At 37.3% G+C, this 23,606-nt stretch overlaps 1 protein-coding gene across 8 annotated transcripts in view; it reads left to right on the top strand.

Moving 5' to 3' along the window:
• The first annotated feature begins 4,593 nt into the window (after positions 1–4,593).
• Positions 4,594–23,606, top strand: part of ranbp3b (RAN binding protein 3b) — a 49,109-nt gene continuing 30,096 nt past the window's right edge. For 5 of the 8 annotated variants that reach the window (XR_013816756.1, XR_013816757.1, XM_079819955.1 and 2 more), the window contains exons 1-5: positions 4,594–4,653; positions 7,881–7,936; positions 13,006–13,042; positions 20,246–20,332; positions 22,371–22,442. Coding sequence is in view for 6 of the 8 variants with exons in the window: in XM_079819955.1 (XP_079676081.1) it covers positions 4,632–4,653; positions 7,881–7,936; positions 13,006–13,042; positions 20,246–20,332; positions 22,371–22,442 (274 nt within the window). In the remaining 2 variants the exon portion in view is untranslated. Of the gene's footprint in view, positions 4,654–6,218; positions 6,255–7,880; positions 7,937–13,005; positions 13,043–20,245; positions 20,333–22,370; positions 22,443–23,606 lie in introns of all 8 variants that reach the window. The other 3 variants (XM_079819956.1, XM_079819953.1, XM_079819952.1) reach the window with 1 other exon arrangement.

Genomic DNA, 23,606 nt, shown 5'->3' with positions numbered 1-23,606 from the left:
ACTAATCAATGTACGTATCCTCGCATTCCATTGTCAATTGACCTATCGGTAAGCCCCGCCCCCCTTAGTTACTGTTGCTAACTCAGACAAACAAACAGAGTTGCTATATCTTACAATGACTGCAGTCCGTGTGAAACCTTATCCCAAGATGTTTTTGGACACAGAATGTAGCGATACCCCATCCGAATGATGGCCAAACTTTACTGATGGTTTATCAAGTTTATTATGTCCTTTTTCACTCCAAAAAAATCATTGTAAGAGCTGAACAAACAAAGCATAAGAAGTGCGCATTAACGTCTCATTCACAAACTCTCTCTCTCCGTTGCATTATCATTAACATACACAGCAAACTACACAAAAACACTCACAGTAAACAAACATATACACAGAGCTTATGCTTTTTCGGGGGTGCAGTTAATAACTGGTAAACTTTGTTTCTGCAAAACAACTCCGATAAACTGCGTGCAAGCTCTCCCTTTCACTAGCCATAGACTATAATACCCATCAAAATAGGAGTCCTCATTAGAAGACAGACCTTTAAACATATCTAAACTCACAGAAATAAAATGGGAATAAAATAAATATGGTGAGAGATTAATTTGGAAGCAATGGTTTACAGATCTCAAAGCAAACGGGAGAAGCCTCTTGTTACGATCGCAGATGATAACATCCAGGATCAACACTGTTCATGTACCGCAGGGTAAGATTACATACATTCACATTTAATCAGTTTAATATGGAGAGATGCACTGAAATGTAGACGTTCGTGTTTCTGACCTACACCGTTGCATGAAAAAAGTTAGTTATAGTTAATCGGTTTGTACGTTAGCAGGGAATTACTAACTTTAATATTAACTTAATTAGAGTATGACAACCAGAAAATCCTCTCAGGATCCCTGGAATCAGTGTTGCAGTACCTCAGGCACATCGTTTCACCATTTTTGTAGCATAAACACCATCAAACTGATGACAGCTTCGGATTTTCCAATGTTTCTCTATGGCGCTGAAACCTAAAGATCCCTGTGATCCCAGCGCAACTGATACTCAACTGCCATTGGCTCATCTGCGTTCGATGGGAGTGGCTTACCGATTGGTCAATTGCGCTCGTTCCTGTTGCTTGTCCTCAAACTGGCAACCCGCGTGAGCGTCGAGTCAGTAGTTCTTCTCCCCGCCATCATGTTTAAAGTTTATGGCTCGCCCATCTAGGAAACTCATATTTACGATAATTCGGATAGCACGTGACGGCAGCAAAACTATATTTTAAATTTGGATTGCAGTACCCATTTCAACAACTAGCTGTCAATCTTACATACTGCACCTTTAAAGTAACTTTTCCGTCCACTAGAAGTCGCCTGTTCAAAACAAAGGCGTAGTTTGATGACGGCAAATTTGAGCGCAGAATCTCGGGACATGTGGTCTTCACCTCACAGCCGTTGGGAAAGAATCGGGATAGGACTCGGGCAGAAATCATGTTGATGGATGTGATTATTAACGTTACTGTAGTCTGAAGCAGAGCAGGAGCGAGTGTTGTGGAGCTGAGGAACCGCTGGAGCGATTGATAATAAGATGAACGCAACACACGCCTCGCGAGCAGCAGGACTTTTATTATGACACAGTCGCCAGCACCATTTCCGCTCCTCCGGTCGTGAGTATGAGGTAACGCAGCTCTGATTATCATATTAGACACATCTGAGTGTGTTGAGGATGTGATGACACTTGTTCACACTGCAGTGAGAGTAAAGCGTTTCTGCAGAATAAAACCAGAAACTGAGGGGAACGCAGATATGATGTCATCGACAGGCCACGCCCTCACACGTCCCGGTTCCTCGGTTAAAATAGCAATATCTCACGATTTACAAATAGTTGGAAACATTTGGGATATTTGAAGTACTCAAGTGAACAAAATATATAACACTGGCCTAGTGGCTTTTGGATATTTTACTGAAAATGTTTTACATAGTGCACCTTTAAAGGATTCAAAAACCTTACGTTTTGAAATGTGTCAACCAGATTCGTTTATCACGCGAGGAACTTGAATTATAACTCATATTTCACTTTAAGCCTGAATAAGCCTGTGAGAAACGTGGATATTGACAGTTATCATGTTATTACGCCACACACACACAGAGTTCTAATGGTCAAATACACAAACAAATCCCTCTTTTTACTTATTGTATACTAGTTACAATACAATGAAAATGAAAAACACCTGTTTACACACAATGAACTCCAATTTGCCAGTTTTCCCTTTCATAGAGGAATCTTTCAATCAAGATATTATGTCTTCATATATCTTTTTTCACTATATAACCACCGGCATTTATCTTCATCTGACGGGAGGTCTGGTTGCGTGTGGTTACATGGCTTTTGCCTGAGGCCTGTGTAAATGTATTGTGAAAGAATATACATTCTCCTCTCTTTCATAGAAATATTGGAGCTTAATAAAAGGACCAGTTGCTTGCAGTTTAATGTGTCTTCATTTGCAGCATGGGGAGAAACATGATCAATTGTTGTGTATTAGAGCTGTAGTATTGAGACCTGTCGTGAGACCATATTTTTGAAGGTCTTGTCTTGGTCTCAACTGCGGGATATCACTATTGCTGGTGCATAGTCTGATTTATTTGTTAACATAATTAATGTGTTTGGATATAAAACGTCTTAATACAAATGCAATTAATAACTTATTTCTAATTCGGTTTATACTGTTGTGCCGGGGCAGAAATCAACAAGGGATTGTGTCAAAAACATCACCAAAAAGTAATAAAAATGCCAACAAAATTCAAAATATGATTACAAAAAAGAAGATCAAGACCACCTAAACAAAGACCAGACCAGAACTCATCTTACATATCGATTATGTCTTACATAATCAATAGGCGACATTCAGAATGATAAAACACTGTAATAATCAATATTGACAAAATTCATCTTTGTGTGGAGCAGAAGATGCATCAAATTACGATGCATAAATAATGTTGAGATTAATGTTTAAAAATAAAAGGTTGTTTATTGAATGTTTGTATAAACGCTTGCAGTCATGTAAATATCATATAATGGAAAAAGCAAGATCTCACACACTAATCAGAACTTTTTCAGACTCAGAACTGAACCTGAGACATCGCAGCTTACTGCATATATATGAAAAATATCGAAGATTTCAAATAATTTAAAATTTTAATTTATACTACTTTCAGTCTAAATACAATGTGAAGTTCAGGCTAACCATCAAGTCCAGCTCATCCCAAACTACAGCCTTGACTAACTTGGCCATCTAGTGGTCATATTTGATTACTACAAAACACAGGAATAAAAATAATACAGAAATGCATTGGAATACACAGAAAAATTTGTTTCATGAAATATATACAAAATTATTTTAATGATATAAAAAATGATTAACATTATCCTACTATTTGTAAATACTTTTCCATTGTGTTGTGTGTGTGTGTGTGTGTGTGTGTGTGTGTGTGTGTGTGTGTGTGTGTGTGTGTGTGTGTGTGTGTGTGTGTGTGTGTGTGTGTGTGTGTGTGTGTGTGTGTGTGTGTGTGTGTGTGTGTGTGTGCATGTGTGTGTGTGTGTGTGTGTGTGTGCATGTGTGTGTGTGTGTGTGTGTGTGTGTGTGTATGTAAGTACAACAACACAATGGAAAAATATTTACAAATAGTAAGATAATGTAGTTATTTATAATAATACAAATTAGGCATTGTAATATGTTAACATAAGATAATCTTTTTATAATAATATGCTATTGTTAATAAAATTTTTTTTACTTTATTATGTATTTCGATTCAAAATCATTTAACACAATTATGCAAATAAACATTTTATTTATAGACATAATATTTTTCCCAATAATTGTTCCTTTTTTTCTTCTTCTATAAAAGTACATAATTACTAACTATATATACTTAAAAAAGAAGAAAAAAAAGTTAAAATTGACATATATATCAAACTCTTATAACCACACATAATTTATAATTAAAATAATATTATTTAAACATCAAGGAATCAAGTAATAAATAAATAAATAAAACTAATTTATGTAATATTCCTTTATTTTATATTATATCCTTTGATTTTAGAGGTGCCCAAATATTTTCAAAATGTATAATTTTGCTCTTAATTTCATGTTTTCATCTAATGTACTTTAGAAAGTAGATCTAACCAACCATTTAAAAATGTAAAACCGGGATTCTTGCCTTCCCCAAAATAATAATCATTATAATATTGTTATTATTAAAATAAATAAATAAAATAATATTTTTTATATATTAAAGGTCTAGTGAATAATATCTGTCATAATAACAATTATTGTAATAGCCTATGTAACATAAGATAATCGTGTTTAATAGTAATTAATACTGTTGGTACAGGCAACAAGACAATCATTTACAAATAGCCAGCAAAATGATATGTAGAACTATATATTATAACATTATAGGGTTTTATTTACTTTATAATATTAGTTAAAAGTCTACATATTAATTCGTATACAATACTAATGCATAATACGGTAAAAGTCCATATAAAATGACTTATTTTCAAATGTAAATGCATTTCAAGTGCAGCTGCTCTGTGAGATAAAGCGCACTAATGCCGCGGTGCATTGTGGGTGTGCACGGAGAAGTAAAATGGCGGACTTGGCGAACGAAGGTAGGCAACCGTGTGAATCCGCAAAATGAGCAAAATAAAGCAAATAAACCGCCACCATGAGCCGTACACACCATAATAATGTTGGTTAGAGATCCACGCGTGTTTGTCGCACGGTCTGCGCGCATTAGCGGCTGTGAGCGGGAGTGAGTGTGGATGTTTAGCTCAAGTTAGCCGATGAGTGTGTTAGCTTCGCGGGCTAAACAGCGCACTGACAGACTGTGTGTGTATGTTGAGTGTGTTGTGCAGCTAACAGACGAACCCCCGGCCTCTCGCTGTGTTTCTCTTTTTGATTTTTAGGCGGGTTGAAACGCACGCGCTTCACCCCGATGCGCTCGCGTGCAACACATACGCGCGCCCACAACAACACGCTCTAAATAATGAAAACATTGATTCATGTAATGCATTGTAATAAAGCTTTAATGAATGACGCTATTTTTAATGTGCACGTGATTGCATTATATATATATATATATATATATATATATATATATATATATATATATATATATATATATATATATATATATATAATATGTGTGGCATACATGTCTCCATTTATCTAACTAAACTGTATTGTGCATTATAATGGTATCTTTGGACACTATTAGGGTGCAGTTTGCTTGCAACGTGTTATTTTATTCTAATCGTGGCTTAAATACGCCTGTCTCCGTTTGTCAAGCTATACATCTTTATCCAGACAGTCTTGCAAATTCAGAAACGAAAGCAAATGCCTGGTGGGTGGGGTAGTGAGATGTTCATCTCGTGGTTTGTTTCAATGCACGATCATTTTTGGACGATATTCTGATGAATGCATCGATTAATAGTCGGAAAGCAGAGACCGGAGTATGTGGCGGTGCTTCGTTCACGGGCAAGCCGCCTGTCGGTGCAGCTCACGCGGCTAGTGGCGTTACCGGGGTCCGCTGCTTGTGCTAACGCAGGCCCGCCCACCCTTCTCCTGCCCCGGGGTGAAATGCAACCCCACGCACACATGATTTAGCCCCTCTAGGACTCTAATGTCCTCCAGTACAGCAGCCTTGAGTGGTGAGATCACCCATCAGTGGATGCCTCACCCCTTGACCTAATTACAGTGATGTGCATGGGTTTACAGTGCTGAATGAGCCACCCAGATGACCATGTGATTTGTTTTGGGAAAGGCAGCTGTTTACAGATGCACGTGTGTGTGGCTCTATTGCACCCTTTAGTGGTTTGCAAATCATCTTCGACAGGCCTTATGCTCTTCTGTACAAATATTCGTTTTTTATTGCCCTCCAGTTTTCTTGCTGTCAAAGAGCTGTAGCTAAAAATATCACATGGTGTCAGCCAGATCATGTGTCTCTGTTTATTTACGAAGCATTTTAACGCACTTTAATTGAGCCAGAAATGTCTGGGGTTTTATTGGGTTTGGCTTGAAATGAGATAAGATATAAGATAACGTCGTTGACAGCGCTTTGGCTGGCGGTGGCTGGTTATCTCCAGCAAGAACATACAACTGGTTGTGGTTGATTTGATATGGATTTTCAATGCAATGGACAACATTAACATATTTACTTTTATGCATTTTGCAGATGCTTTATTCCAAAGTGACTTGCTTTGCATTGAAGGTATACAGTTGTATTAATTCATGGACTCATTGGCGTTTTGCTGTTTGAGTAATTGCTTGAATATCACAATATAACGTTCATATTGGCTCTTGCATTCATCACTTTAAAGTGCTATGATAACTCAAACTAATTTAAAGGGGTGGTAAAACACATTCTTTCGAAGGCTTGATTGTGTTTGTGGGGTGCACTGTAACATGTGTTCATGCTTCGTTTTAAAAAAATTTCACTTTTTTTCATATATTTGACCTTTATTCTACACTGCTCTGTCCCTCCTTGTAAAAACGGTCTGATGGTTTCCGGGTTGTATGAAGCCAGTCCCTCAAAAATACGCAATGGGCTCAGATTGGTTAGCTGGCCCAGTGTGTTGTGATTCGCTAACCGCCTAGTGCACGTTTTTCGGAAACGTCACGCCCCTTACCTTTACCTGTAGACTGTGCTTTGGTAGTATTCGAAACAATGGCGTCAATAAAACCATACCAATTTGAGCCCGAATCAGACCCAGAAAATTTTTGTGAAGATGATTGAGCAGAACCTGTTCAGTCCTCAAGAGTAAAGACTGCGGATCTATAGTGATCGCTACTGAATGGCACTGTTACTTTTGTATTTTTAGAACGATTATAGCCAAATATCTGTCGCAAGAACTATTAACCCAAAACGAACACTAATCATTGGCTTTACTAGTAGCCAAATCACACACAGAACCATGTTTAGCATGCTCGTAGATAAACAAGCATGTAGATAAACAATACATAAAAGCTCTAATCAAAGAATAATTTACACTAATGCCAAGTTCGCTGTTGAGATTTTAAAAAAAAAGTTTGTAACATTAGGTGTTGGATAACGTTAAGTAAGAATGAGCATTTAACAGACTGGTTTGCAGAACAGCGTTGTCATCTGTGTACTTCCTTGCTACAACGTACAATTAACAATACGAACTATTACAGGAAAACACATCGACGAAAAATAAATCAGACTTACAGGTTGTGGCCCGTAAACAGCTTCTGTTTTTAAATCCATCTTTCAGGACAAGCCGTTGTGCGAATCCTTCATTGAACTTGCGAAGATTGTGGAAGCTTTCCTCCGTGAAATGTGCAGTGGATTTTGCAGCTGAATTGCAAATACAGACGAATATTGTCCAATATATCACATTTTCTGGTCTTCTCCTCCGACCCCTGTCTGTCTCGTGATTTGATTTATGATGGGCAGCATATATCTGCATATATCTTTTAAAAAAAGCCATTTATTCATCATAATCTAGCAGTAATTTTTTCTAGTCACATGTTCATGTTTTCATAGACATGTGATGTTTGTATTTGTCAACATAAATTTTCGTAACAAACACTCTTAAAATAGTTTTATATCTCAATGATGGACACGCCCCGCCCCCAATTACTCGAGTACTTGTTTTTAAAACCTATCGATGATCGAAATGAGAAATTGACAAAAGTTCCCATCCCTATTTGTTTCATGCTGTATCCTCAAATAAACCATTTTAGGAAATGACCTATTTTGTGAATGATTATCTTGCATGCCTTTGGATGCTTTTCTTGCTTGTTTACATACAAATTTATTGTGGGAAATCTCATGGATTTCCAATTAATTTTCTTTCTGTTTTGTTTTCAACAGAGAAGCCTGCCATAGCTCCTCCAGTGTTTGTGTTTCAGAAGGACAAAGCACAGAAGGTTAGTTTGCTCTGATTCTTTAAGGAATAATTCAATAATGTAATTTCTTGGCCCCAAAACCTTTGTGGTTTTCTTTCTTCTTCTTTTTTTTTTCTTGCAACATGAACATTAATATTTAGCCATATTTATTTAATTGCCAGACTTAAAATGGCAGTGTGTAATTTCTGTGCTGCTAGTGGCACCAAACTCTCTCGACCAATACAGTGGCTCAGTGGTTCATGTAGGTTGTCTACTAACCGGAAGGTTGGTGGTTCTATCGCCCGTTCCACCTGACCAAGTGTTGAGGTGTCCATGAGCAAGACACCTAACCCCAGCTGCTCCCGACGAGCTGTATGACGGCCAGCATGGCTGACACAGCCGTCAGTGTATGAATGAGTGGGTGAATGTGAGGCAATGTGTCTGTTGAAAGCGCTATATAAACTCACCTAAAGGATTATTAGGAACACATACTAATACTGTGTTTGACCCCCTTTCGCCTTCAGAACTGCCTTAATTCTACGTGGCATTGATTCAACAAGGTGCTGAAAGCATTCTTTAGAAATGTTGGCCCATATTGATAGGATAGCATCTTGCAGTTGATGGAGATTTGTGGGATGCACATCCAGGGCACGAAGCTCCCGTTCCACCACATCCCAAAGATGCTCTATTGGGTTGAGATCTGGTGACTGTGGGGGCCATTTTAGTTCAGTGAACTCATTGTCATGTTCAAGAAACCAATTTGAAATGATTGGAGCTTTGTGACGGTGAATTATCCTGCTGGAAGTAGCCATCAGAGGATGGGGACATGGTGGTCATAAAGGGATGGACATGGTCAGAAACAATGCTCGGGTAGGCCGTGGCATTTAAACGATGCCCAAGGGGCCTAAAGTGTGCCAAGAAAACATCCCCCACACCATTACACCACCACCACCAGCCTGCACAGTGGTAACAAGGCATGATGGATCCATGTTCTCATTCTGTTTACGCCAAATTCTGACTCTACCATATGAATGTCTCAACAGAAATCGAGACTCATCAGACTTCAACTGTCCAATTTTGGTGAACTTGTGCAAATCGTAGCCTCTTTTTCCTATTTGTAGTGGAGATGAGTGGTACCCGGTGGGGTCTTCTGCTGTTGTAGCCCATCCGCCTCAAGGTTGTGCGTGTTGTGGCTTCACAAATGCTTTGCTGCAGACCTCGGTTGTAACGAGTGGTTATTTCAGTCAAAGTTGCTCTTCTATCAGCTTGAATCAGTCGGCCCATTCTCCTCTGACCTCTAGCATCAACAAGGCATTTTCTCCCACAGGACTGCCGCATACTGGATGTTTTTCCCTTTTCACACCATTCTTTGTAAACCCTAGAAATGGTTGTGCGTGAAAATCCCAGTAACTGAGCAGATTGTGAAATACTCAGACCGGCCCGTCTGGCACCAACAACCATGCCACGCTCAAAATTGCTTAAATCCCCTTTCTTTCCCATTCTGACATTCAGTTTGGAGTTCAGGAGATTGTCTTGACCAGGACCACACCCCTAAATGCATTGAAGCAACTGCCATGTGATTGGTTGATTAGATAATTGCATTAATGAGAAATTGAGCAGGTGTTCCTATTAACCCTTTAGGTGAGTGTAAATGCAGTCCATTTACCAACACAGGAAATTGAAACTCAAGCCATTGGCTGAGCAAATGTTGCTTTAATGGACCGCCTTTACTTTTACTTTTGTTTTTAGAAGCCATGACATAGAGCTGCATGATTAAAGGGATCATTAACTGCATTGTTTTATGATGTTTCCTGGGGTGCACTTATAATGATAGAATGCTTTTTACATCAAAAATGGTCATTTATAAATAAAAGGCATTTTTCCTACCCTGATTTTAGCCCTCTGCTCTGAACGCTCTGTTTTAAGGGGCGTGTCTGCTGCAAGACTTCAGTGTAAACACCCACTCCTGTGATTGGCTAACGTCTTTCCATTTAATATAGTATTACTCTCTTTTAGCGCAGTTTTACTATTACAGCTCTCATGGTTAACTAATTGTGAAAAGTGTTGCATTACATTTAGATCTATGGCATTATATTTAGATCTATGGCATTACATTCAGATTGTAGCATGAAAGGTTGCAGTGATCATTGTAGCCGATCACACACATGTTGAACGCATGAATGCAGCGATTTTCGTCATTGCAACTCAGTTTCTGTACACTAGCGAATGCTTTCATCTTCACTAACAGTGCAAACGTGATATAGTTAAGAGATTCGTTGAATAAAACAGTCACTGATAATCTCTCCTGTTTGATTGACAGCTCCAGAGCGCGTTGCTCCAACGATTGCAAAGGGAGCTTGCTTTGATCACTTTCTTTATAGAATTTAATCTCAGTTTAAATAACAGATTATTTTAATCCTACTAAGAGAAACAACGCAAGTTGACGTTTAGTCACTGATTTGATTTACTGATACACAAAGAACCTCTGACTACATGAATCATTACATTTCAGATCAGGCATTAGAATTAACGCAGTTACTTACATGATCGATCTGGTTTAACACCAAGTAGGCCTGTTACTATGTTAAAAGCTCAAGGAAAATTGTATTTCTCAGTTCATGACCCCTTTAATCGTTAAAAGATCTCAATCTCGATTCAAACACCCACGCAATCTCATTCCTAAATGACAACGATTTGTTTGTCTATTGGGGTGAAAGTTTATAGTTCGGATATTAACACTGATGTCTACGGAAGCGATCAAAATCACCTTTTGAAAGTAACTTGGCACTTCAAATAATGATTGCATTGATTACATCGTTACACCAGTAGGTGGCGACAAGTGACCGTTAAAGGGTTAGTTCACCCAAAAATGAAAATTCTGTCATTAATTACTTCCCCTCATGTCGTTCGACACCCGTAAGACCTCCGTTCATCTTCAGAACAGAAATGAAGATATTTTAGTTGAAATCTGATGGCTCTGAAAGGCCTCCATTGGCACAATGGCACCGTTCACTCTCAAGACCCTTAAAAGGTACTAAAGACGTCGTTACAAAGTCCATCTCACTACAGTGGTTCTAAAATAACTTTATGAATCGGCGAGAATAGTTTTTGTGCGCAAAAAAACCCTAAATAACGACTTGTATAGTGATGACGATTTCAAAACAAGGCATCATGAAGCTTCGAAGCGTTATGAATCAGTGAGTCGATTCAGCGGTTTGAATCGCCAAATTTCAGCAGTTTGACACGCGATCCGAATCATGAATCGACTCGCTGATTCATAACGCTTCGAAGCTTCATGATGCCTTGTTTTGAAATCGTCATCACTATACAAGTCGTTATTTAGGGTTTTTTTGCGCACAAAAACTATTCTCGCCGATTCATAAAGTTATTGTAGAGCCACTGTAGTGAGATGGACTTTGTAACGACGTCTTTAGTGTCTTTTAAGGGTCTTGAGAGTGAACCGTGCATTGTGCCAATGGAGGCCTTTCAGAGCCATCAGATTTCAACTAAAATATCTTCATTTCTGTTCTGAAGATGAACGGAGGTCTGACGGGTGTCCAACGACATGAGGGGAAGTAATTAAAGGGTTAGTTCACCCAAAAATGAAAATTCTGTCATTAATTACTCACCCTCATGTCGTTGGACACCCGTAAGACCTCCGTTCATATTCGGAACACAAATGAAGATATTTTAGTTGAAAGCTGATGCTGAGAAAGGCTTCACACAGGCCTCCATTGGCATTCAGTACATTGACACTTCCAAGATCCATGAAAGGCACTTAAAACGTCGTTACAAAGTCTATCTCACCACAGTGGCTCTACAATAATCATACAATGCGACGACAATAGTTTTTGTGCGCAAAAAAAAATCAAAATAACACCTTTATCCAACTTGTTCTTGTCTTCCGTGTGCGCCTCCACGACGCATGCGCGAGAATATGACGTAGCGCCGGTGTTCGGGAATCGATGAAATACAAACTTAAGCCCCATTTTGAGCACTACGCCGAGACCTAAAGCACGATCAATGTAGAATCCAACAGCTTAGACACGCGCGTCTTCCTCTGCTCGTAAACAAATCGCTTCTGGGTCATATGTCCGAACGCCGGATCTGCGTCATATTCTCGCGCATGCGTCGTGGAGGCGCACACGGAAGTCGAGAACAAGTTGGATAAAGGTGTTATTTTGATTTTTTTTTGCGCACAAAAACTATTGTCGTCGCATTGTATGATTATTGTAGAGCCACTGTGGTGAGAGAGACTTTGTAACGACGTTTTAAGTGCCTTTCATGGATCTTGGAAGTGTCAATGTACTGAATGCCAATGGAGGCCTGTGTGAAGCCTTTCTCAGCATCAGCTTTCAACTAAAATATCTTCATTTGTGTTCCGAATATGAACGGAGGTCTTACGGGTGTCCAACGACATGAGGGTGAGTAATTAATGACAGAATTTTCATTTTTGGGTGAACTAACCCTTTAATGACAGAATTTTCATTTTTGGGTGAACTAACCCTTTAACGGTCACTTGTCGCCACCTACTGGTGTAACGATGTAATCAATGCAATCATTATTTGAAGTGCCAAGTTACTTTCAAAAGGTGATTTTGATCGCTTCCGTAAATTATGAAAAAGAAAATTGATTTCTCAATTTATTCTGGATTTTCTAGTTGAACACTTACCATAATAATGACCTGAGGATGTTATGATGGAAGACACTTGCTGGGAAATATTTAATTTAGCTTTAAGTTTTATTGCAATAACAAAACAGACATTTTTCAATAAACACTCAGGCGAGGCATGAAATGATCATCTGGTACCTGCCAAATTTCAGCATTGGCAAGTAAGTTCACCAACTCAGCTGGCCAGTGTGGCTGCTAGTGAGATGAATTTCGGCTGCCGTCTGACTAACACAGAAACAAATCACCCTCAAAACATGATTTCCCAGAAGCGTTTTAAGCAAATTAAACAAACTCAGCATTTCAACCAGATGGTTTTGGCCCTGCTGAGAAATAATTTAAAAACAGGGCTGTTTAAGATTGTGTTTTCCACTTTATGGTGTGTTTCTAGTTTTGCTCTGTGTGACCAGATTAGTTAAATTATTATTTTTGTCTGTTCCAGAGATCCGCAGATGGGTCGAGTGCAGAGGACGGAGACGGTGAGTTAGATTCTAGTGATGCAACAAAATGAAAACCCTTGTTTGAAAGTGCTCAATTTACAAAATATTTTGCACTTGGAACTTTTTTTTTTTTGATAACCATTATTATGAGGTGCAGAAAACAGAACAAACTGATTCCTGAATGACAAAAGCACATCTGTACCCTATATTACATGAGATATGTTGGTCTAGATAGAAAGTCTCTTTCTGTCTATATAATGAATGGAACATATAGACTGCAGCAGTGCAATTTTGGTATCATGGAGATACTATTTTATAGGGCTGTAATCTCCCAGTAGATTTTTTTGCCGTGTTCATTTCTTTAGTTTTGCCGCATTCATTTCATCAGGTGGAAAGCACTAATTGCTAATGGGGGTGTTTTCAGAGCACCCCTGTTTCACAGGTAACAGTCTGTCTTCAGGACACCCCCCTTGTTTTCACTTCTTTTGGATTAGTCCAACCCACTGGAGAAGAGAGACAGATTGAAGTAATGTTAGGCTACTTTGCTGTTATATTATTTATTTGATTGTGAGAGCGTTTTCCTAGTCAGTCCTCTTCTACCATGTCAACAAAGACATCGGCAGTGTGCCAGCATGGCAGCATTTTTTAAAAATAGAAAATGGGAAAAAAGTCAAATGCAAATTTTGCAAGCAACAGTTTGCATATCACAGCTCGACGACAAACATGTCATAGCACCTAAAAACGATAAGCTAACTTGTCTGCGTTAGGTTGCCCCGTCTGTTTTGAGTTGCCCCGTCCCTTTTATTATTGTGCAAACTGCTAATTTATTTCTAGTATTATTTATTGGATTTGGGCACTTTATTATTTTATTTTATTTATTTGGAGCCTAATGCGCGATTAGCTGTGCCCACAGTTTGTATTAGTTTTGAGCCTATGCTTTATTTTTCAGTTATGCACTTTATTTAGTTTCTGCTCTTGATCTGGCTTGTTTAATAAATATTCCTTTTTTATTAAAGTGGATGTGCCTTTTGTGTTTAAGAGTAAAAGCTTTAAGTTAAAAGTCTATTTGTGTCTCAGCCGCTGAGCGGAGCTCCTCCTATATGTTGTAAACAATTGTCTAAATTATGTTGCATATTCCTCAAAAGTTCTTGTGATGATATCACTAGTTATATTAGCTATAGTTATATTTTGGGAAATCATAGGCTATGATATTGCGCAGGTGCACGTGATGCAACGCTGTCAGAGCAGACAGACTCGTGTGTCAGACTCATTTCAGTGCAAAATAATCAGGTCAAAAACTATTTAATATACTGCAAATAGCCTACTAGTTTTTTATGTTTATTTAGAATTAATTTAGGCAGACAACAAGTCTATCAAGTACTGCGCACAGTGCACAGCGAATTTAACGTTTTTTTTTCCTAACGTAATTTTTAGTCTATTTTTTTTGTCGAAAATTTCAGGACTTCATTTTTCAGATTTTCTTTGGTTGATTACAGCCCTACTATTTTAGCTTCTATAAATATATTGAATTTTTTATTTTTTGGTTTCAATTTAATTTTAAAGTTTTAGTAATTTTGTTGTGTATATTTTAGGGCTCTGCTGTTAAAGGAGTCACGCCACTTTAAAAAAAAAAAATAGGCTCATTTTCCAACTCCCCTAGAGTTAAGCAGTTCAGTTTTACCGTTTTGGAATCTTTTAGCATAGCTTAGCATAGATCATTGAATCGGATTAGACCGTTAGCATCTCGCTCAAATGACCAAAGACTTTCAATATATGAAAGTAAAGTACATATAACTACAGAAGAGTCAAGTTTTAAATTGGAAAAATATTGGAAGTCTTTGGTCATTTGAGCGAGATGCTAACGGTGTTACCCTGATGTTGGGGAAGTTTTCATCCACTATGGGGTGCTGGTGAGTCTTAATTTGGCCTCAACTCTCTCTGTGTTTCAGCAAATGGATTCATTTTTGGTGACCAATCTTATTTTGACACATATTTTGGGAAAATGCATTGAAATTTTTCAAAAACTCAACAATACACTCAAGCAAATTCACTAGCCTTGAAACATCCACTAAATTAAACTGCTGTAAAAATGTATCAGATAAATATTATTATTTTTTTTATTTGCATAAATCTATTAATCAACCTCAATCCTGATCAAGACTACTAATTTTTTTTTTTGAAAATTCAGGATTTTTACTCTTTAATTGCCAATGATTTTCAAAAACTGTTTTAGGGAGAAAAACACAAACTTATTTTCAATATAAAAAGTGATTATGGACTGGATTTTTTAAATCACAATCTTGGGCATGTCAAAGATTAGAAACAACATTGGCTTTGATGCATTGTTAGTTTTTGTGCAGCATCAGATTTTAATTTTTCCTCCCTCATTTACTGTTCGTGCCGATTTTTGCCCCATTGACTTCCATTATAACGGCATTTTTTGATTACAAAGCCATGACACCAAATAATTATGCATTCTGATAGTTTTGGGTTTTCCCTGTTGGGAAATTTTTTTAATTTAATTTTTACCGTTGATCACCAGGTGGTTCCATTAACCATTTAGATTCGCCTGTGCAAAAAAAAGATTAGTTTCTGGCTTTTATATGGAGTATAACAGCATATAAATGAGGGAGAAAAAATTCAAATCTGATGCTGCACAAAAACTAACAATGCATCAAAGCCAATGTTGTTACTAATCTTTCACATGTCCAAGACTGTGATAAAAAGTAAAAAAAAAAATCCAGTCCAGCAATCACTTTTTATATTAAAAATAAGTGTGTGTGTGTGTTAGGCTTGCTACGATAGTCGGTGTTGCCGGTGTTACCGGTGTCCAGACTTTTTATAGTAATAATTTAGTTCAGTTAGAGAACAGACAATACAAATAAAAACTGAACGTATCTGCTTAATAAAGCAGGATCCGACCGTGAGTCTCGGAGGCGGCAGGAATCATTCATCAGATTTAAGAGTGAGGAGCTGACTGAGATGATCGCGGAAGATTTGGTTTCAAAGCGAAACGTAAAAGCGCCTATTTAAGGGAGTTTGTCATTTGTTTTGTTGTTGTGTTTTTCCATTAAAAATAATAGGCTAATGAACCCACAATTCAAGCAACCCTCAGCCGAATTGGCGCTAATTCAAACCCGAAAGTAAAATGTGCACGGCTGCACAGAGCGCGTATTGTTTACTTTCGCCTGGCTCCGCAGTGCGAGCCTCCGCGCTACGCTGACTGCGCGCATTTATTTTTGCCGCGCGCACAGAGTATAAACAAGGCTTTACGGACGAACTGTTATTCATTCTTGGCGTGCATCTCATAGACTGATCAATGCTTGGTCAGTGCCCTGACTACTGAACTAGGGAACTGATTGAGACGCACCCATGGCCTCACAGAGCGCGCATTTACAGACAAGCTGTCATTCACGGTGTGCGCGCACTGGTGCGTTTTCAATCCAGAGCGGTCGTGTGCATGTTACTTTCGATTAGATAGAATTAGTGATTTAAAAGCCTCCGCCGGTGATACCGGTATTACCGGTGTTGTCACACATCAATTAACCGGTGGGGACATTTCCTCACTGTCACATCCCTAGTGTGTGTGTGTGTGTGTGTGTGTTTTTTTTTTACCCAAATCAGTGACATCATTTATGAACTTGTCAATTAAAAAGTAAAATCCTGGATTTTTTTTATTTTTTGCATTTAGTAATTTTGATCAGGACTGAGGATTTATGCAAAAAAAAGGGAAAAAAATATTTTAATTTAAATATAATATGAACACTTCATAATCGATGTAAAACAATTATTGTGCTGCTGCCACTTTCCATCCAGCGCAGCTTCCTTTCCTTCACAGCGGTGCATTTTTGCTGGTTTTTAGGGAGGAAAAAAATTAAATAAAAAAAGTAACATCAAAGCATTATCAACAGTTGATAACAAAACCATAAGTAGCGTGCACATGAAATGATTCAGGTTTTTAATATTGTATGTAAACACCGGCTGATGATGATGTTTTTCTGGAACAGAACTTGTATATGACATGTGATGAGATGCAGACAGTAAGACACTAACACAACGTCTCATGAAATATATTGTAGGATGCAGATGTGCTCGAATCATCCAAACATCAGTTTGAGAGTTATTTGGAGGTCATTGTCTGATGTTAAAGTCAGTAATGCGTTTAACAACTCTGACACTGATAATAGGTTTTTCAATACTAGGCTGTGATATGGACCAGTGTCTGTGTGTATTTAGCCGCTAAAAGACTATTTAAACATGAATCCTACATGTTCTGTGTGAATGAATGGCGTAGGTGTGTGGTTTAATTTCCCACGCACACACACTGAAGCATGTGTGACGCTCACTATGTTTTCAGCCTCGATTCTCCTTATATCATTTGGTTATTAGGTGTCCTTTTGGACAGACATAAATTTACCTTGAGAAAAACTTCATCATTCAATCTGATGTTTTACCTTTCTGGGTATAGCAAGTGTTGACAAAATAAATGTTAAATGTTAAAAGTTAAATTATGTTTGCTTAATTTAATAGGTCCAGAAAGCTTTTTTATTTTAAAAATTTAATGAAGATTTTAATGTTTTATTTGATTTGATTTATCAATAAATAATTATTTAGGCACATTCTTCACATTCTTTCAACTTAATTTCAAAATAACTCAATATTTAATGCCTAACCCTGTTAACCCCAGCTCAGAATATCTCACATTGGGTGTCTCTGCTAACTAGGGTTGGGTACTGAACTCGGTTATTTTAAGGGCACCGACCGAATTACGTTGGTGTTACCGAGTACACATTCACATTAAATCAATCGGTACCAAATTTCAGTTCCTGGAAACGCATCTGGTGATATAGACTAGTGTCTTTGAATATTAAACAACAAAAAGACTATTTGAATACGAATCCTGCATGTCCTGTGTGTCTGTGTGATTCAGAGTGTGATTCACACACACAGAATTGTGTGTTACAGTCGCGTGTTTCCAACTCCAGAGAGTCACTTCATCAGCATTTTACCGTTTCATTTGAGAAAAACTACCGTCATGACAAACACACAGAAACTCAAATATCTCCACAGCAACCCATCAAAATAAAACTTTGGTTTAATACTAACACTAATGTAGTAATAATACATGATCAAAACTTTATTTTTTAAGAAATATAATTACAATTGTTCTTCCATGTTTTAATTTTAACAGTATAAAGCTCAGTTGTACAGCTTTGTTTGACAAAAGTTTAATTAAATTAAAAGATAAATGAATGTTTTCTTTCTTCATTTTATTACAAGAAAATACACAACACAGAATTTGTGGGATATCTTTTCATAGAAATTGAATTTTAAAGAAAAAATAATGTGATGGTTGTTTTTATTAATTCAATTAATTAAGTAGCTAGTAGCCTACTATTTACTGGTAAATATTGCAGTGAACAAACATCACAGACGATGGCAGACAAGGCAGCTCTGGTATAATGTAGAGTTGGGTACCGAACTCTGTACTTTTAAGGGTACCGACCGAATTACGTCGGTACTACTGAGTACCGATTCCCATTAAATCAATCGGTACCAAATTTCGGTACCTGAGAACGCATATTGTGATATAGACGAGTGTCTGTGAATATTAAACCGCAAAAAGACCATTTAAATACGAATCATGCGTGTCTTTGTGCAAATGAATGCGTAGATGCGCGGTTTATAGTCTATGGGTTTACCTCACACACACACACACACAGAATCGCGCGTGACGGTCGCGTGTTTCCATCTCTGCCTCTCATATGAGGACATGAACACACGAACGTCATCTCCAGAGCCACTGAGTCACTTCATGAGCATTTTACTGTTTCATGTGAGAAAAACGACTGCCGTCATCATATCATAAACGCAAACTCAAATTCACGGCAACCCGTCAAAATAAAAGTTCGGCTAACTTGACAAATAAATTACTGTTTTACTGTAGAATTTAGATATGTCTCAAGGTAATAATAATACTAACACTAATGTAGTAATAAATTATCAACTTTATTTAATTTAATTTTTATTTTTTATTAATTAAAATTTTTCATGTTTTCATTTTAACCTTATAAAGCTCAGTTGTGCTTTATATTATATTAAGTTCAATTAAATTAATGTCTTAATTTGATTACCAGAAAATACATAATTTGTGGGAAATCTTTTCATAGAAAAATATGGTTGTTTTTTTAAATTAAATTAAGTAGCTAGTAGCCTATTTACTAGTAAATATTACAGTAATCAAACATCACAGACAATGGCAGATAGAGACCAGGGCAGCTCTGGCATAATGTCAATAACACTTTTATAACTGACTTGCAGGTTCTTTACAGTTATTTATGTAAACATCCCAAAAGTACCGAAAAAAGGTACCGTTGGGTACCGGTACCGAATTTAAGGTGCTGGTACCGGTACTGATACCGGTACCAGCTTTTGTCAAACAAAGCTGCACAACTGAGCTGCCTTGAATGTTAAAATGTGAACGGTACCCAACCTTAGCATAATGTCAATAACACTTTTATAAATGACTTGCAGGTTCTTTACAGTTATTGATGTATCCCTAAAGTACCGAAAAAAGGTACAGTTGGTTACCGAATTTCAGGTACTGGTACCAGTTAAAATGTGAACGGTACCCAACCCTACTGCTAACCTCTTGTGGAAAAAAACCCCCCAAACATGATATATTATGACTCTTGAGACCAGATGGCCTTATTGCTCTGTATGGAGCAAATTAGCTGTTCCACTGGGTCCGAAAGTTATTACCGGTACTTGAGTTTCTCGTCAGAATGCAATACATATGTTAACATTATAAAATCATTTTTGGTAAAGTTTAGTTTTAATCTGGAGTATTTTTTAGGTTTTTCTATGTATATTAAAGCATTCCTCGCATTCCATTCATTCCTAAGAGGGTCAAATTGACCCGCAAGGGACTTATTTGTTACTTTTTTTTCCCCTTTTTTTTTTTTTCCAACCACATACTCCTCAGATCCAGTAAAATTCTTCATTTTCAATTCATTTTGGGTCGAAATGACCCGAGTAACAGATGAGGTTAAATGCGTCTAAGTCTCACCAATTAAAAGTAGAAGTCATTATCAATTCTAAATAAAGTTCTCATTTTTTTTGTGCAGTTATTGCAAAAGACTAATTCAAAATGAATTTTTTAAAATTCCCTGCACACTGTACAGAATTGTACTGCTAGTTTTAGCTTCTGTTTGATCTATTGATTTGAATTGTGTTGTTCAGATTCAGATCGGGATGATGGCGAATACTGTCCCCCGGTAAAGAGAGAGAGGACCTCATCTTTGACCCAGTTCCCCCCGTCACATTCAGGTGAATCTACAGTTGCACTGCAGTGGATTGGCACTGTTCACTTTCAACAAGTACTCTTAAGCCCTATTCGGATGGTAATTGTTTCTCACGTGGAAGTCAATTAAAATAAATGTGTTCGCCACCTCAGAGATAAACTCGTGCATTCGGATGTGATTTATTCCCGGTGGAGGAGCGAGGTTTGTGATCCTTGGAACGAGCTGTCACGTGGTCAATAACATGATTGTATGCTGTAAATAAAATGTCTCATGCTTGGAATAATACGAATAAATGCATATTTAATTTAATAATAGGAAAATAATATCCTAATTATTATTTAATTTAAATCTGTTTAAAAATAGGAAGATGTATAGACGCACATTAGGGATGCAACAACAGTTAGTCCACGGTTCAATACATACCTCGGTTTTTAACCACGGTTTTCGGTTCGGTCCGTTTTTTTGCTATTCTATTCTTAGGCAACAGGAACAGCAAGAGGTTAAGGAGAAAAAAGACTTTTTTTATTGCAATACTGTTTCTTTATTTTACTTAAAACTATTGAAAAACCTTACTTAAACTTTACTTTAAAAAAAAAAAAACTTGTACACATTCCTAGTATGTATAATCTAAAATAAATATATATAAAGAGATGCACTGGCAGCTCAGAGCTGTACAGCAGCATTTAAGTATGAAATTGAATGAATAAATGTAAAAATAATACACTACATAGACTTCACTATAAAATATACATTGATTCTTATTAAAGCTACTGTATTAGTTTTTCAGTCAAGAGCAGTGAGTGATTTTCTCTTTGTCTTTTGTTGTTGTATTAACATTAAAGGGATAGTTCGTTCAAAAATGAAAATTCGGTCATCGAGAAATGAATACAGGTTTTGGAACAATATTAGAGTGAGTAAATAATGACATAATTTTAGAGGTGAACTGTCCCTTTAAGGACAGCGTGTTCACTAGGCTGCTGCTGTCAATTTAAGACCTCCGTGCATCTAATATAAAGACACGATTTTACTTTCACTTTAGACATATCAAACTGTGTTTATGTTAACCTTGTGTGTATTTGAAAGTATTAGCGCAGTAAGACGACTACTTAGTCCAGTAATCACGTGTTTGACAGGCTTTTAGTGTGCGCGCTCGGAGAAGCGCATGTTAAAACCGCGCACGCGAATGAACCGGCAAGGCTTTAAAACGCATGCAAATAATGAACGTTAGTGATTGTGAATAACTATAGTGATCCGTGAGTATAACTCCACCACTAACGTGTGATGTGAATGTATGTCGCGTTGTTCAGTATTGGGATGGAGGAAAATGATAGAATTTGCAGAAAAATTATTAATTCAATGCAAAACCGAAAAACCGCAATTCACAAGCGCGTATTGAACCGTGAATGCCGTACTGAACGGTTCAATATTATATTGAGAATTGTGGCATCCCTAGAACACATTATAGTTAAAATGGTTTTCTGTCTTGTATTTTATCTCAATCTAAAGGATGTCATTTTATTCCACGTGGAAATGAGTGAATACAGCCTCTTATTTACATGATGATGGTTATTAAAACAGATATAATCGCTGCCGTAATAACGGCCCATTTCAAATGTTTAGGTGCTTTTCTTCTTTTTATTTTTGGAGCGGTGATGAAATATATTGCTCTTGTAAATACTTCAGCAGCATTTCAGTAATGAAAGTCTAGATCTTTAATCCAAATTACAGTGATGCACAACCGTACGGTGCTCTGCAGGGGACAAAAAGGATATAAACAGTGAATTTTGAAGTTATATATTCTTGAAAACTCAGATGTGGTTTCAGACGGCAATTCAATTCTGTCTAAAAACAGTAGGTTATTCGGCCGGGGAGAAAAACACTGACATTCTGGATTCAGATGGCAATAAAATCACTGACTAGCCCCTGTCAATGATGAAAATACCTTACGAGAAACAATTACCGTCCAAATAGGCCTTTTGGCTGAATTTAACTGAAAGTGTTATTCTCCCATCTGATCCTCTCTTTCTTAATTGCTTGCTTGCTTTCTTTTCTTCCTGCTACAGTTCCCAAGAATAATATCTTTATGCCCTCAAGTTTATGCCAGTCTCCAACTGGTAACTCAGACTCTGAGCCAGGTAAGAACCAGCCTTCCTTTCAATCTTTTGATCTCCACAATTTCACTAGTGTCCAGTATCAATATTTTCTGTCCTCACTGATGTAGCCACAAACTACAATCACAAGTGATCAGAACATTTATGATATTTAATATGCAACTGTGTAGGCAATGCTTTGGACCAATGAGATTTTGCAGTGGGCGGAGCTACTAATCAGTATCCAATATAAATAGAAACTGAAACTGGCAAAATGTCTTGTTTTGAGTTCATGACTACAACTTTGTTCTGCGGCCATACATGGTCTTTGTCATGTTTGACAGTCATCGGTTTTGTTTACACTGCACACATCCAATTTGGTTTTCAAATCTAATCTTCAGGACTGACTGTCCGCACTGTCATTTGTCACATGTCCATGTGGTTTGGATTGGGTTTGTAAACATCAGATTCCTTTCACATTTTTATTCAGACAAAAAAACTAAACAAATTTGAGTTGGATTCGTCAAACAAACTGTTTAAAAGCTGTATATTTTGTCTGACCATGCAATCAGATTTTCTCCATCTATTAATGTGATGCATTATGATGCACTTTATATGAATATAAGAACACAGGATGCATGGGTACAAGTCATTTTATTATTATATTCAGGGTACGTTTACACGGCAACAATGGAAATTGGAAATGTTTTTCTTGTATAGATGACAACGTTGTCTAAACGATCCCCGTTCACACAGATCCACAAAAACGATGTAGTAAACGCTGTATTCTGCTGCAAGGCCAGTAGATGGCGATGTGCTTATAGATTAAACGTAATTTCCATGCGCATGACGTCACCGTTTTCACAAATTCGTGTTTTTGTGGTTTACACGGAGAGGACAACCAATATAATTTTTAAAAAGCTTGCACTTTGAAATCCGTTTTCAAAAGTTTGTTTTCAGGCTCTCCAATGAATGGCCAAAATGCACAAGTTTTTAGTTGAAAATGGTGAGGTGTAAACGACCCCTCAGAAATAATGTAAACATTTTGTGGGTAATGCACATGTCAGATCACAGCGAACATTTAGATCTGCGTTCTGATTCAGAGAGAGCAGTTATGTATTGATATGAAACGGCTTCACAAACAGTCTTTTCAACCACACAGTATCATTATTTCTGTCTTAAAATCATTCAAATTGTTCATTCAAATTG

This window comes from Gobio gobio, assembly GCF_949357685.1.
Source record: "Gobio gobio genome assembly, chromosome: 6".
In the NCBI taxonomy this organism is placed as follows: domain Eukaryota; kingdom Metazoa; phylum Chordata; class Actinopteri; order Cypriniformes; family Gobionidae; genus Gobio; species Gobio gobio.
Note: the sequence above shows the minus strand (reverse complement) of the source record. Positions and strands in the feature narration are given on the sequence as shown.